This window comes from Varroa jacobsoni, unplaced genomic scaffold (genome assembly GCF_002532875.2).
Source record: "Varroa jacobsoni isolate VJ856 unplaced genomic scaffold, vjacob_1.0 scaffold_431, whole genome shotgun sequence".
Classification (NCBI taxonomy): domain Eukaryota; kingdom Metazoa; phylum Arthropoda; class Arachnida; order Mesostigmata; family Varroidae; genus Varroa; species Varroa jacobsoni.
Genome location: NW_019213333.1, coordinates 144284 through 159504, shown reverse-complemented (window position 1 = coordinate 159504; position 15221 = coordinate 144284). Strand labels below are relative to the sequence as shown.

Sequence of the window (15221 nt, the reverse complement as noted above, 5' to 3'; positions counted from 1 at the left end):
CGCGCAACAGTATGCGAGATAATATATTATATCACTAAAAAAGAAAACAAGGTATAGCAAAGGCATATATTAAAAAACATCCTAACTAATCGCCTCACTAAAGCAATACACATTACCGAATTACTGTTTAAAACAAAACTTTGACTTGTGGACTGTTCGAGCTATGGACATGAGTCCGAGCAAAAGTAAAACGCACAGAAAATTTGCTCTAGATATTAAATATCATCTAAAACTCTGCTCCTCCTTCAACAGTCGGCATCAAAGGAAAGTTCGAGAAGAACACTGTCAACAGACTTCGAGTGCCATACGTAGAGGTGGTTTGTCCTGTGATACTGATAAAGCTTTGACTTACACGCTGAAGCGCGAAGCTGCAAGTATTGCGCTGAATAAGGCTGATTCGCGAGGCGCCAATGCAAAGTATGATCTGAAGGACGAAGTTTGCTGAGGAGGGGTTGTTCAAGTGTCGCTGTTGTTATTTCAGCCCAGCTAAATATATAACAGCATAGAACGTCTTCTCGACGCAATGTCCATCGGCAATACGGCGGAGAGTGAACTGGCCAGCGACGTGTTCATTGAAGCAATTCGATGACACAACATCAAGTAGCATTGATACTTGCATTTGGAAGCGATTACGTTCGTCCTCTAGTGGGGAGTTTTCTCTATTATTACTAAGCCAAAAGGGCATGTACAAACAGTTAAGGCTATTAGCTGAAGTAACGAATAACCAAGTTTTTCTGAATCAGCCAGAACTCTGATTTACGAAAATGATAAGCTACTTGGATTGTGAGACTAGAAAACTCATACGGTATGACTTGCAACCTCACGGATATACCTGTTCCTCAGAAGCCTGTGTGACAGAGTACAACTCTCGAAAATTTTTGCATTTAATGTTAGTTTACAAAAACTTCACTTGATGGAGGCTTCAAAGATGCAGATTTGATATTGCTACTACATTTTAGGCCACTGCCCAGTTAACGTCTTCATAATTTTTTTATATCGATAGAGGTAAATAAATAAATAAAACATCTATTTATAGATCTTAAATCTATTAAAATTTAACTATTGTGAAAGCGCGGCTCATTCTCTTAGAGACGAATGATTCAGTTTTTAGTCTCGTTACGTCGCCACATGCGCGAATACAGGTAGCACACGGTCCTAATAGTCAGGAAAAGTGTATTTGCCAAAGAATGCGGCTTATGTTCTGGCACATTTTTATTCTGATCTTTTTTTGTCGTTTTTACAAATGAACCTTCGCTGTTTCGACGAAATTGCCCCATAGATTAGTCACGGACGTGTTTTGTTCGCGAGTTGAAGAGTTTTACGTCGTTTCGATGACACCTACTTCATTTTAGCTGACAAACGCTATCGATAGACAGTAGCTTAGTCATTGAGCTTACAATATTTATAGATACTTAGATCCATAGAGGAGGTATCGTGTGGTGGTATCGTAACTGGCAAACAACAATGGGATCGTATACCTACATAAAATGTAACACTTCATAATTTCGTAATTTAGTTACAGAAGGGGGGTACATCACTATAATAACAAGATACATCTCGACGCTACTGGGAGAGCGCTTATGGCAACGGAAACTTAAACTTACAGAATTTAGCGTCCTCGTTGAAATGCTGAGTATTTCTTAGATTGAAACTCAAGCATAAAGGCCTAGTAGAGCGTAAGTTACCTAGTAGAGCGCGCTCTGCCCTTGTTTTCCTATCCAACATTGAGCACACGTCCACGCATAGTTAGCGAAATAAACTTCTGTACGTTTGTTGATACATCAGTGCGGGCGAAGTTGATGGCCGTCGTGGTGTTTGTGAACGGCGATGCGATATTGTTTTCAAATGTGGAGACTTGAAAGAAAGGAGTGTCGTATGTTTACGATCAATAAAACTAACATGCGATCTATTAGTAGAAGCAAATTTCTCTTTTTAAAGGCAAACACTTGATCAGTTGGCTCTATCTTACGCGCAAATTTCCCAGAATGAAACTCTGGCTAGCTACAAAAGGTTCACTCTAATTGGACCCCCTTAAGAGATCGTTTTGCGTCGAACAAACCCACTACCCCAAAACCCTTAGCAGGCCAGTGGACAAATAGATTGGTAGAAGATGTGTAACGCAGTGTAGCAGTGGACGAACATTATTAAAGAGAAATTTGAAGTCAAGCAAATTTAGCAAAATTAAGACAAATATCGGACCTGGTAAGCAAAAACAGGGCTAGCCTGGACCTAAGAACCTTTGTATAAAAAAGACAACTAAAATTGTTACACCTATACCTAAAGCAGCCACCTCTCTCCAGTTATACTGGCTGGACCTGAGCTTTCAGCAATATATTGAACTAACTAAAATGTTGAAGATCTCACAGATACACACATTTGAATAGACACGTAAGGCTTACTCATAAGCAATCAAAACCCATTTACTATTGCTATTATATTCTGACCACTAAGGTAATGTTGTTGCTGCTTGTATTCAAATGCCCAGGACACGAGTTAATCCGAATACCCATGCATCTACTACAGGTAGTACTGATACAAGTTCAAAATCTACGTATGGAATACTTCGAGCGCTGTCGCAACGGATAGCATAGCTTCTCATGTATGCATGTCCTTTGAACCATGCCATCACCTAGGTACGGCCAAATGCGCGCATACGAGCGTAGGAACATAGGAATGCCTACTCTAAAAACTCGTAAAGCTTTATTGGTGCTACTCATGAGACAATTTTATTCTACCATTATTATTATTACTATATACTAACCAAATTTGACGAAGCCCTGTAAAGTCTTGTCCTTGGAGAGTGACGATCGCACACATTCGTCGTATAGTAACAATAGACAGTCAACGAGAGAATCGACGGTGAACGCCGTACCGCCGACTCGAATATGGTTCCGGAGAAACATATTGTCGACGCGGGACACACGCTCCTTTAGACTGCCTGCCATTATCTATATGTGTGCGGTTCTTTTCGCTTTTCAACAAATGACAAGTGACAGCGCAAAGGATTTTGACACGAATAGATTAGCTAGCGACTGATGCTGGACAATCAGCGTCAGCCTGAAAAATCAGGCGACACCGGAAGCTGCTAGATGAGGTTTTTTCCAGACTCAAAGCGTCCAGTCTACATCGGCTGGCTGACGCCAAACACTACGAGGCAATCTTCACAATGGCGACGCGAATGTGCGAAGCCTGTCTCTCTGTTTGTCCGTCTGTTTTCTGAACCCGGACTATCGAGTCGGGTCAAAGGAAGTATTAAAGATTACGGCAGAATGGGTTAGGAATACGTCTTGCTATGGTTAGCTTTCATTACTTCTGATAGAGTCGCTGTTGTTGTTGGCGTCGTCGTCGTCGCGGTTTTTCTGACTACCTACTACCACTAGGTCATTGCCAACGCTGCATTTGACCTGCCGTGATCCAATTAGATTGATGAGGCTACAATAAAACACATGATCATCACTATTTTCACCACGACAACCGTTATTACCACTGTAGATTATCCGCGCCGTGGGGTACTCGTTCTCGTCATCATTGCCAATATAACAACACACGCACATTGTCACGCTAGCACGTATTTCGCATATACTTCACGCTGCACTGATTACATGACTGTTATGCATGGCGGGGAGCTCAGCCGGTTTCTTGTACACTCTGAGGCCACGAACATCACACAGTGCTGGCAAGCTAGTACCGTTGGACCAATTCTGTGATACGAACAAGGTGCGACCAAAATCACCGACACCAACCTCGTCGTGTGACTGTCACTGCGACCACACGATAAGTCGATACGATCGCCACAGATCCGCCGAGATGCAGCATTCTTTCGTCCGTCTGGTCTGCTCTGCTTTACTTTTTACAATTTATGTCCGCAATATTCGAAAAAACTGACCTGAGCGCTTCAGGTTCACGCGACACCATCCTAGTTCGAACGCGTAGAGGGCAATGGCGGCAAGGTAATCCACAGTACAAGCTCCAGTCGTGGACCTTGGTTTAAATTCATTGCCATTGCTTATTGCAGCCTTGCCGACCAGTAGAATTGACAATGGCAATTAAAGCTTTATCCGAACAACTTGTCCAATCCGAGGGGAAATTGTTAAATTTAAAACTATTTCGAATAGGAGAAATTGTCCGATGTTGAGTCTGGCTGGGAACAATGTAGCAAGTAAAAATGTATTCGGGCGGATAAAGCCGTAAAGTGTGACAAGAAAGAAAATTTACTGAAAGCGAACGCTGTAAAGTCACGTCGATAGCGGTTGTTTTAGATGTATAGCTTCGTAGATCCTGGTATTGTGATAATTTGGTTTGTGTGGTCCATCCGTTGAGTACTTGGATAGGCTTGCATGGACATATGAAGGTCCTGTACCTTATTTACACATGCAGACAATAGGACAGCCAGACACGCGTGGATTTGGCACCGCCGCTAAACAAATATTAGCGATCTCCTTCACTTCTGGACGTGCCGGTCGCTGGAACCGCCGGCAGCAGTAGTAGCACAGGCTGTTTTCGTTTCTCTTGTTCTAGTGTTAGGCGGTGCTGTTTCGGCTCAGGAAGGACCAGATCCAGTAAGGAATTGTTTTTCAGGCTTTCAACATTTAGACTTCAGATGATACCGAAGCTCACGAGAATGTAACAAAGCCAGCAAAATATCAATCTGACTCTGATGACAGATAGTACGGCGGCGGCGGCGGCGACGGGGACGGCGGCGGCGGTGATCGGCAAAACAACGTTATCCTCTGCGCATTTGTCGCGTTACGGACGCAGGTGACAGCGGTCATTGCCAAAGACGATGTCAGCAATCGACGAACCAACTAATCGTACAGACGAGGGGGAGCAGCGCTAGCGATGGCACAAAGAGCTGGATTCTGTCGCACTGGTCTGGCACAATCACAAACTAACGATACGGAGACACAGTGAACGACACAAGCCTCAAAGGCGGCCGCAGCCACAGCTCGTTATAGCACTACTGTAACAGGAGCACTGTTACGCTGAACACGAAGACGGCCGCTGGATGACAACGACATCGTCTCGCGATCGGAGTCGTCAAAGGAGAAGCACCACGACGACGACGACGATAACCAGCACTGCCGCCGCAGCAGCAGTACGAGTTAGAGCACTACAAACCAACGCACACGGAGGACTCACACGCTGACATCGACACTAACACAGACAGCAGCAAAGCGAATGCTGCGATGTTCTGTGTGTCGCGGCCCCTCTCTCATCATGCGAGCACAACAGCTCTTGGGCGGCTGTCACGTCGCGATTGGGTGTAGTAGGGCTGATGCTGTGGTTTTCCACTAGTCACCTCTAGCGCTGCTGGTGCTGCTGCGACCACGGGCAGGTTACCCCTCTCGTTCTACTGAAAATCGCTTCTGTTGCTGCTGTTTCTTCCTTCTATCTTCATCAGCTAATGCTGTTCTCATAGCAGCGACAACACCCTCCGCACCCGATCCTTCGAAACGAGCGAGCAAGCAGCCGAGCTACTCACTCTCCACAGATCTCCTCTTTTGCCCGCCGAGCTCCTGGTGCCAGCAGCCGCAGTCAGTAGAACCGTTCCACTCAAAGGCAGTACCGGCTTCACGGCTGCCGTTGCCACATTCGGTCCTCTGGCGGTGTTGTTCGGTCGATCGGTTAGTACGTCAGTTAGTCAGTCCATCTATCAGTCGACAACAGCCAGAGAGCAGTAAAAGCTGCTGCCACCGGCAGCAGCAGAAAGTCTGCAAGTTACTATATCTAGAAGAAAATTGGGAGAGGGAAACTGCGACTCTAGCAGCTGTCCCGCGACACCGCTAGTGCTGCGGCGACAGCATAAAGCAGCAGAAAAAGTATGACATCAACTTCTCTTGCCTGGCCCCCTACGATAGCTTCGAGCAGCGTCAGCAGCAGGAATACCACGGACAGCAAAAGCTCTCTAGGAGAGTTCACTCCACGACGACAGCAACTCGTTGAGCGACCTCGTCTGCAACTACAAATGATCCTGCAGCTGCTGCTGTTGGGGGAGAACAACGACAAGAAAGGAGAGCGCAGCGGTCCAAAAGTACAGAGCAGCAATAATCGTACGCAGCAAAGCTGATCGCCACGGTGTTATTAGACACCAGCGTCAGCACACCGTATCAGCATTACCATCACAATGACCAGTTCCTCTACCCGTATAGCCAACACATGCTGCACGCGTCATGCCAGCGACAGCAGACGGCGGCCAACAACGATGGATAGACAACGCAGGCTGTACAGCCTGACACGTCGAGATACTGCTACCGTGTTCTATCTATCCGCCCATGTAAGAGTGAGAGACTCCATAGCCGCAAGCCGTCCCGTCGCACAGCAGCGAAGCGACAACAGCGCTAGCTTTGTTGTTCGAGCTGGCCCGCTGCTTCTCTTGATTGAGTTCGCGGAGCAACTACTCCACAGGCGGCGGCGAATGCAGCAGCAACATCGCACCTGGACACAAGCAGATCGACTGCGACAGACACGGAGAAACCCAGAATGGGGTTGCTTACGGCGAAACCGCCAGAAAGTCAGCCGACTAGGCGGCCATGCTGTGCTCCCTCCTTCCTCCGCGCCACCGTTGTTGTTTCTATTCCCGCTACAACTGCGACTGCTCAACTCTGTTACATGGTGAAAGGAAGCGATAAAATCTAATGGTGCAGACCGCCACTCTTTCTTTTGCTGTTACCGTCAACCTGGCATAAGTGGCAGACAAGCAGACAGATTCACTTCTATGCAGCAGGAGCAGCAGCACTGGAATGCTACCGCTCCCATGTAGGCAGACGTGACGAAAATGGCCACGGCGGCTGCCGCCGCCGCCCGCCTCTGCTAGCAAAACCCAACACACGAGCATAGCATAACACGTTCTATACAAGATACAAGTTCAGAAAAGGGAAAGGAGGAGTTTTTGAGAGGGAGTATTTGAAACTGGTCTGTGCGTTGCTGCACTAAAATAAAACTGTCTTCCTACAGATACCTAAACCGTTGGGAATTTTTCAAACGACTGGCAGCCAACAGGAAACAAAAAGTGTATATGCGGGAATCTAAACCTAAGCCTGGCAGACGAACGCGTTACCCCGCTGCGCTATGGCGGGAAAATTCATGCACTCCTTGTGGCGAGCCACGCCACTAAACGCTGAGCGGACGGAAAATCTGCGATGGAGCAGGACCAGCTCAATACTGAGTGAAAAGGTGTAGTACGCCCAGAGGCATTGTTCAGGTCGTGCAGTAAACAATATAACGGGTTCATTCCGCTGTTTAGGACTGCTCTCCTCCTTTTGCGATAGTAACAAAAAGAGCGACGAAGGAAAGAATAGAACGATAGTGGTTGGCTATATAGGAGAGGCTCAATTCCATAAACTTGCTTGTTGGGAACAGCTTCAGTCGGCGGGAAGCTTTGAAGCGACCAGTCAGGAGCGCGCTAGAGAGAAATTAAATAGGCGTAGCTATAGTCACCATTTAGCAACAACAGTAACGTGGAAAAAGGCTCACAGTTTAACACGCATACAAAAGACGTCTGCAGTGTAGGTTTAAGCGCTTGTAAATATGATTTGAAGCTTCTTTTTTGTGTATGATAAATTATGATTTTTCCTAACGGAAAACAATTAGTATCGACCAAACTGTTGAGGCTCAGCAAAAACCAGATGCGAGAGACCATCGTTGGCGATCGAGGAATCCTGGTGTGTAGTGCCCCGCTAAGGACCTCATAGTAACAACAGAATCGTCGATGGAAACAGACACTTCGTCGGTTTAAGTAGGGACCGGCGCGTCTGCAAATTCGAATGTTGTTGCGGAGAGGGTGACGTACAGCCAAAGTTTTGGTTCGCAGACAGGCGGCTATTTTTGTGTTCGGTAACAGGCATGAAGGGATGGGGGGGGACTGTTTTAGAAGTTCAGCTGATGTGACAGCTCCAAAAAAAAGGTTGCTATAGACACAAGTCATGGGATCGAATCATAAGGCAAGTTTTTGCGAATATTACATGTTGAAAACGTGGACGTGCAGATCATATAAACGCTATTTTGAATTATAAAATGATTGGATCACAGTGTAATTAGGTGACCTTGCCGATTAATACTTACGTACAACTTAAGGATAGAAAGCAACTTACCTAATAATAAAATCTTTGAGTCTCATTCAACATCTACTCGGCCGACAGCAGTCTAAGATAATGAGGACAATATAGAAATTTTCATTTTTAATTTTTACATCAACAGATTTTGTGACAGCGTTATTTTAGTGAACTATTCAATCTAAGCTTAGAATTATAATGCGCACAGTGTTCTTTAATTAATGATTTAAATTATATATTAATTAATTAAAAGAGATGGTGTATTTCGGTTGTTTTAGCAATTAACTGCTCGGGCCGTGGATGATCTGAACCAGCGATGGGGCGCTGTAGAATCAGCTCTTCGCATGGCCGTACTACAGGTGTTTTTGCCTATTTTGTTTTAAATAAGTTCATCTAAACATATGGAATACCCAAATATAATACGCCTATCTTGTGTTCCCCATCAAAAGCGATCTCTAAGAAAAAAAAATGTATAAGATTTGCAATTAATTACAGGGAATCGAACCCTCGGATACGGTCGCACAGCATGTTCGTGTGCTATGTGGACAAGCTGATGGTATGGGCAGAATAGCGCAACTATGGCTGCTCACCCTGGCAGAGAAAGTGATCAAAAAGACGATGAGAACGTTCTTCGCTGGAGTAACGACTGTAGAAGATATTCTGCCAGCGCTAGAGACTATGACCATTGACGTGAATAGGTACTGATCAAAAAGGGTTTCCTGTCGACAGGTTTTCAATAGAGTATACTTCACTATACTTGATAAAATACTGTGTTCATTGTTTTAGTATATATATTATATATACTACAGTCAATAACATCACGTACTTCTATTTGACAAGAATATTATCGAATTAGCCAGCTAATGTGGTGGTGCCGGTCAATAAAGCAGCATTACCGTAACAGTTATAATGCCGATTGCACTGATATTTAGACTGCTGAGTGCCGCTCGGTGGTTGGAAGCGCAGTGTCAAAGTGTTGCAGAGATCGGGGAAGAAGCGATGGAGGCCGAATCTGCTGACTGTTCCCCTTCCAAGGGCCCGCAGCTTTCCTGTAGCCAGTCCGAGGGAAACAAAGACCGGATGCTCCCTAAGACTGAGCTTCTTGAAGTCGAGGTTCTCGAAGCGGTGTCGCGAATTTCTAGCGCTCAGCTTACGCCGCAGGTTGATGCGTTTATGTTGCAGCTGTTTCAGCAATCGTTTCGAGCGTTTCATAAGACCCAAAGGTAAATATGCCGCCGTATTTAACAATCCAATAGGAGCTTCACCTTCCAAATTAACGTATTTAACTCACTCTGGCATAACGTATAAATTGAACAGGGAATCATTTTCGCAAAAAATGTGGTTAATAATAGGTTTTTGTCTTCTATATAACGAATCCGAGGTATATAATGGCATTGAGTGCAGTTTCTAGCATGACAACATATTATCACAATATAGTATTTGATTAGCTGGGTCCTTTTGCAATTTCAGCCGCGAAGATTGTTCGGAATTGGTCTTCTGTCCGGGATGTGGTGCCGATATTGTCGAGGACGAGGACACGGCTTGTAGGTGCGCGCAGCTGATGCGTGACTTCGTGCGAGTCAATGAGCTGCTCGACAAGACCCACGTTTTTCCGACTTTGCTACATGACTGCGTGCGTAGTGTGGCATTCGAACGCATCCGAGGACATGTCCGCGATACATGCCAGGGCGACTTCGAAAGCAAGTGTGCCGCTAATCTCGAAACGTGGCTTAATGACACAGTTGGCGCATGGTTACAAACCATTGCAGGTGAATTACGTGGAATCTCAATTGCGAAGTCACTGTTATTTAACTTTTAAATGTCGACTTAATCTGTAGTAGTTCCACGTTTTAGAGACTTGTTTACCTTAGTTTGTAACCGTTTTGGCTTCACCTATTCGGCCCATATGCAAAAATAACCCAGATTTAGGGAATTAGAATAACATATATGCATGTTACTAATAATGTTTTACAATATATTTTTATTTTAGGTCCAGCTTCATCGGTTGTGTCCACTTTCAAGAAGCACCTACTCTATTTCCTGTTGGATATCTTTATTGATTTTCGCGCAGGGCAGTTATTTGATATGATTGTCGATTTTCCCGACTCGCAACCTGCCCTCGAAGATCTCCGTGATTGCATAGCCAAGGTAGCTGAAATGTCTCCGGTACCGTTTCGTGTTTATGAGTTGTTATTTCGGCTTAGAGCAGTGAAAAAGAGGCGTAGATTGTAATCGCCTTTAAAGAAAAGCATTATGTTAACTTACATTAGTTCGATTCGGCCTTTTGCAGGTTCGCAGCGTCGACAAGCTCGTAGCCAAACTTCGCGAAGCTATGGAACGCCGGTTGTTTCATCCCGGGGTGAAAACTGCTGACATTATTACGGCATATGTATCTACGATCAAGGCACTACGGGTATTTGAAATTGTTCCTAGTCGATTGCGAGAAGCATAATTGGTCTCTATCTTAAAGCGCTTTTGCATTTTTGTGCAACACAAACAATTGGGCTAAAGTTCAGCAAATTATGTCTCCATGAAGAAACTTGTGCTTCAAGGTATTTGGCCTGTGAAAACATGTAAATGGATGTTTTGCTGTCATAGGCTGTGTATACTACAGACGCGTACGCTCTGTGCACATTTTACAGATTCTGGACCCGTCAGGCGTCATTTTGCAGTCAGTTTGCGAGCCGCTCTCATTATACCTAAAGTCACGCGACAATCGTGACAACACCGTTCGGATAATTGTCTCATCGCTCACAGACGAAAATAACGTTGAGCTGAGCGCAGAGCTCGCCAAGTGTAGTCAGGTTTATTTTTTAAAGAAACTTACGGATATTTTCTTTCTATTACGGATAACGATTTTGTATCGGGCACAGCAGATGCGTAAAGCTACTATGCGACCCTATTTTGAGTTGAATATCCTATTTAACCAAAGTTCTATACGTTTTTAGAAAGGTCCTATAGATTCGTATGGTGGGTCCTCAGACGATGAGGAGGGTGATGGCGATTGGCAGCGATGGGTTCCACACGCTAGGGTGTCAAAGATGATCAGGTCGGTTTGTTTTCTAAGGGTATAGTTCGTGAAAAACTTTGCCACATGCAAAAGACATACGGTGAAATAAATATGCTGTAATTATACATATTCCTGTAATCACTGCACGCTTATCATAATCGTAATTAGCAGATAGGAAGAGTTATATCGACCTAACTTATTTCGTGGATGTCTCAACGAGCTTAAAACACGCTTCATTTACAGGATATTAACATACTTATCATTTGAATTGTATAACTCTATACACAGGGATAAGAAATTCTGTTTATGAACATTTCGTTGTAATTTTGTCCTAATATAGCTACTTACTGTGGAAGCTCTCCCGGTTTATGATAAAGCAAGGTAGATTTTGTGCTTTCTAATCTGACTGAACCGTCTCACAATCAGAATGCTGATATTAAAATCCCTTTTATATTCTAATTAAGATCGTCCGACATAATCACATTGCTCGTGAATATCTACGGTTCAAAGGAGGTCTTCGTCGAAGAATACGCATCGCTACTGGCTGAACGACTTCTTAATGGAACCTCCGACACCCACAAAGAGATTCTCTATATGGAATTACTCAAGGTAATTTCTTTTAAACATGCCGCTGCCTATCATCTTTCGACTGTGAGAGTATGACCTATATGTGGAAATCGTATTACATGTTCGTTTGTGAGAAAATGATGGATTAATTTAATGCAGTAATCGAATTCGATTTGGCTGCATCAAGTGTAAATAATATACTAAATTTAAGATGAGACACACTTGCTGCTACAAAGTCATTCTAACGTCTGCGGAAACGAATGAGGAAGGGACCGTAAAAGATGATTTTTAATTAAACGAAGAAGCTTCGATAACATATTCAATCAGCCGATTTTTTAGGTTCGTTTTGGTGAAGTAGCAATGAACAACTGTGAAGTGATGTTGAACGACGTTAAGTATTCGAAACGCCTTCACACGCAGATCATTGAAGAGAAGTTGCAAGGGCAACTTAGGATTCCTTTTGATGTGCTTGTCGTTAGCGTGCAGTTCTGGCCTGAACTCAAAGAAGAAACGTTAAAAATTCCTCGTGAGGTACATATAATAAACGTGGTGCAATTCCTGCTGTTTGTTTCTAATTTCATCTCCTTCTACTTATTTTTCTATCGTGTATGACATAACGAGAAGCTTTCTTTAGTTTTTGGTAGTTCAGAGATGTGCTCTTTAAATATCGCCTATGATACATTACACAAATTAGATCCTATTTACGCACTGCGATATCTGGCAGCTACAACAAGACGATTAAAAAGTTTTTCGTTAGGTGACCGAGGACTTCGATAAATTCCGGAAAGAGTATGAAATTCTCAACGGAAATCGTACTGTGAACCTTAAGCCTCAATTAGGCTACGTGGATTTGGATGTAGAGATGGATGATGGTACTTGCAAGACGTTCAAGTGTTCGACCGGGCAAGCTGCCCTTATCAACCTATTCCACGTAGGTCTCTGTACTGCATGATTTTGATTTCGCTTGCACGATCCCCACAAAATGATTTGTACTTAACAATGTTTGTAAATAATATAATATATTATGTTTTATCTTATTCTTATTATTTGATATATAAGAACTTGATAAAGCAAAGCACTTTGTTTAGCAAAGGAAGTTACATAATATGACCCTTCTCCACACGAATTTTCCATGGATTGTTGTTTTACTCGCTTGGTCGTCTTTGGCGTCCTTTCAAAAAGAGTGTTAACGTGATTTTTGCTGCCGGACTCATATGCGTAAAGTGTTGGCAAGGAATGAAAATGACACGTTTACATGTGGTGCACCTAATGTAATCAGAGACTTCTTCGCACTTGTATAATCTGTTTCATGCTTTCATCGTTGATTTGTGCCATAGGAACATAATCAGTGGAAGATGTCGGATATAGCATCGACACTAGAATGCTCCCGCATCACGGTGAAGCGATGGGCTTCGTTTTGGGTATCGACAGGTATCTTGCGAGAAGCAGCTGGCGGGGAAACACTCGTTGTTGCCGCTAGCGGTGAAGACGTTGGCGCTGAAACCGGAGTCGATGACCCCATTGACGAAGTCGATGATGACGAAGAGGATACTCCGAAGGCGAATAAGCAAATGGAAACCAAATACCAGGTAGCTTTTGCCATAAAATAATCCGCTTATATACTCACAGAAACTCGGGGTGAACAAATTCAATCGATGCTTTAATTATTTTATTGGTTTATTCAGATACTAGTTATATTATTTATTTATATTAATACGTGTCACTTATAAAATGATCAGTGTACAAGTTATTTGCATTTCTTAGCGAAACTTATTAATAGTGTATAGAGTACAAATGTTTGGTTATTATTATCTGTTAAGTAACAGCTGTTCACTTGTTCTCAAATCTTTGTTGTCCTTGCTTGATGATTGCCTACAGCTAAAAGAAAATAAAGACTTCGAACAATTTTTTCGCAATTTCGTGTTAACAGGGGCATCTTCCATGGACGCGTTTATTCAATATCAAAGTTATTTGTTCAAATAAGGGCCTTAATTTCGTTCCTAAGTTTCAAATTTTTTTTTATAAATTCCTGAGTAACTTTTTAAGGATAATCGTGACTTGTTACAGCATCGCTTAAACATGTTAGAAAAAATGGTAGAAATTATACAGGCAATTTATTTTTAACAGTGATGTATATATAAGGTGGGGCATTCAAATTGGGAGAAAATTCTGCGGGCTGTTTGTCGTAGTGGGCATGCACTCACCTTTTTCTTTTAATACCAGAAGGAAGTTAGTTCTTTTTACAACAAAACAACAAACTCATAATATGTCGTTTTTGCTATTGCAGCGATGATCAACTATTATCTAGTCTTTCCGCACTGGACAAACTTGTCCCCACGATTGAAAGTGACTTTTTTTGGCCCAAATCGATCGTCTATATTATTGCTAGTTTCTATGAGGCTTTTGGAAGACCTAAAGGATATTTCTATGCGATAAAAAGATCGTTAATATGCTTTAGATTTAAAGAGCCCGAAAATCCATCGGAATTGTTCAAAAGCCATGTTTGACAGACTTGAGCTTACGATCGTTTTGAAGAGGACAATATCAATTGCCTATTAGATCGGTTGTACAAGCTTTAACATACAGTCTTTTTATGACCTTTTATGATCTTTTCAACTTTTTCACTGTTAAAGCCCTCGCATATTTGAGGCTTTTGGCCTGCTATTAGCCCAGCATTTAACTTCGTTGGGGTTTTTATTATCTACTGAATTCATGTTTACCAGTATCTCCTTATACCTGGTCAGTATAAATAAATTTCCAAAATAAAGAAAGAATATTTTGCAAATCGGCTGTTTGATCCCGAATTGAAGCTGCGATTAAGGGGAATTTTGGTTATTGTTGTGAAATATATCAGTTTTACTTTAGACTGCTTTAAAGCGATTCATAAGAAAACGTCTAGATTTAGATTCTTCACCTTATATATGAAGGAAGAGTAACAAAGAAAGGAACCGACTAATGACTGAAATCTAACAAGGCAATTACTTATTAACCATCATTTTGTTATTTACATATTGTTTACAGGTATATTGGAGTTTTGTTCGAGGTTTGTTGACGAACCTGGGTCAAGCTCCACTAGACCGCGTGTTCTCTATGCTGAGCATGTTTGTGTCACAAGCATCACAGGAATTTACCCTACAAGATTGCAAACACTTCCTCGATACGAAAGTACGAAGTAGCGAGCTGATTTACCAGGGTGGGGTTTACACCCTTGCGAAATAATGACATGCAAAACTGTATATGAGTTCTATGTATGTTTGTTAAATGTATCCTTGTTAGCTAGAGGAAAAACGCTCTGCATAACCTGATGTCTTAAAGGACAATTTGCTATAAATATGTTAACAATAAATATTACGTATTTATCTATCCTGGTAGTTACTGTAAACATAAGTTATCTAAAATGATCGTAATCAGCCCACGATTAGGTTTAAATGTATGTAAATCGGAATTTTTGCACGTATACGAGATTATTTCGTTAGTAATTTCATGAAAGAGAGATGCCTATGAAGCAATAAGTATTTTAGAGAGAATCCGTACAAATGCTTGTTATAAAAACCGTTTTTCTTGATTCATTTAACTGGTGTATACTGCCTAAG

General features: G+C 42.7%; 2 protein-coding genes across 4 annotated transcripts in view; one reads left to right on the top strand and one right to left on the bottom strand.

Annotated features, from left to right (window-relative positions):
- gek (serine/threonine-protein kinase gek) overlaps positions 1-6973 on the bottom strand; it is a 42864-nt gene extending 35891 nt beyond the window's left edge. For both annotated transcript variants that reach the window (XM_022833088.2, XM_022833089.2), the window contains exon 1: positions 2762-6973. In XM_022833088.2, coding sequence (XP_022688823.1) covers positions 2762-2945 — 184 coding nt within the window. In that variant the 5' untranslated portion in view covers positions 2946-6973. The remainder of the gene's footprint in view (positions 1-2761) is intronic.
- Positions 6974-7053: 80 nt separating this feature from the next.
- mr (anaphase promoting complex subunit morula) lies at positions 7054-14987 on the top strand. 2 transcript variants are annotated; one of them, XM_086968294.1, is made up of 14 exons: positions 7054-7173; positions 8330-8410; positions 8547-8749; positions 8984-9274; positions 9522-9820; positions 10042-10199; positions 10342-10464; positions 10694-10855; positions 11000-11100; positions 11526-11670; positions 11968-12159; positions 12386-12559; positions 12966-13217; positions 14650-14987. In XM_086968294.1, the coding sequence occupies exons 1-14, from the start codon at positions 7069-7071 to the stop codon at positions 14845-14847; spliced, it is 2484 nt and encodes an 827-aa protein (XP_086824420.1). In that variant the 5' UTR covers positions 7054-7068; the 3' UTR covers positions 14848-14987. The 2 variants fall into 2 exon arrangements, with proteins under 2 accessions (XP_086824420.1, XP_022688825.1); XM_022833090.2 differs by lacking the exon at positions 7054-7173 and adding an exon at positions 7365-7940.
- The last annotated feature ends 234 nt before the right edge of the window (positions 14988-15221 follow it).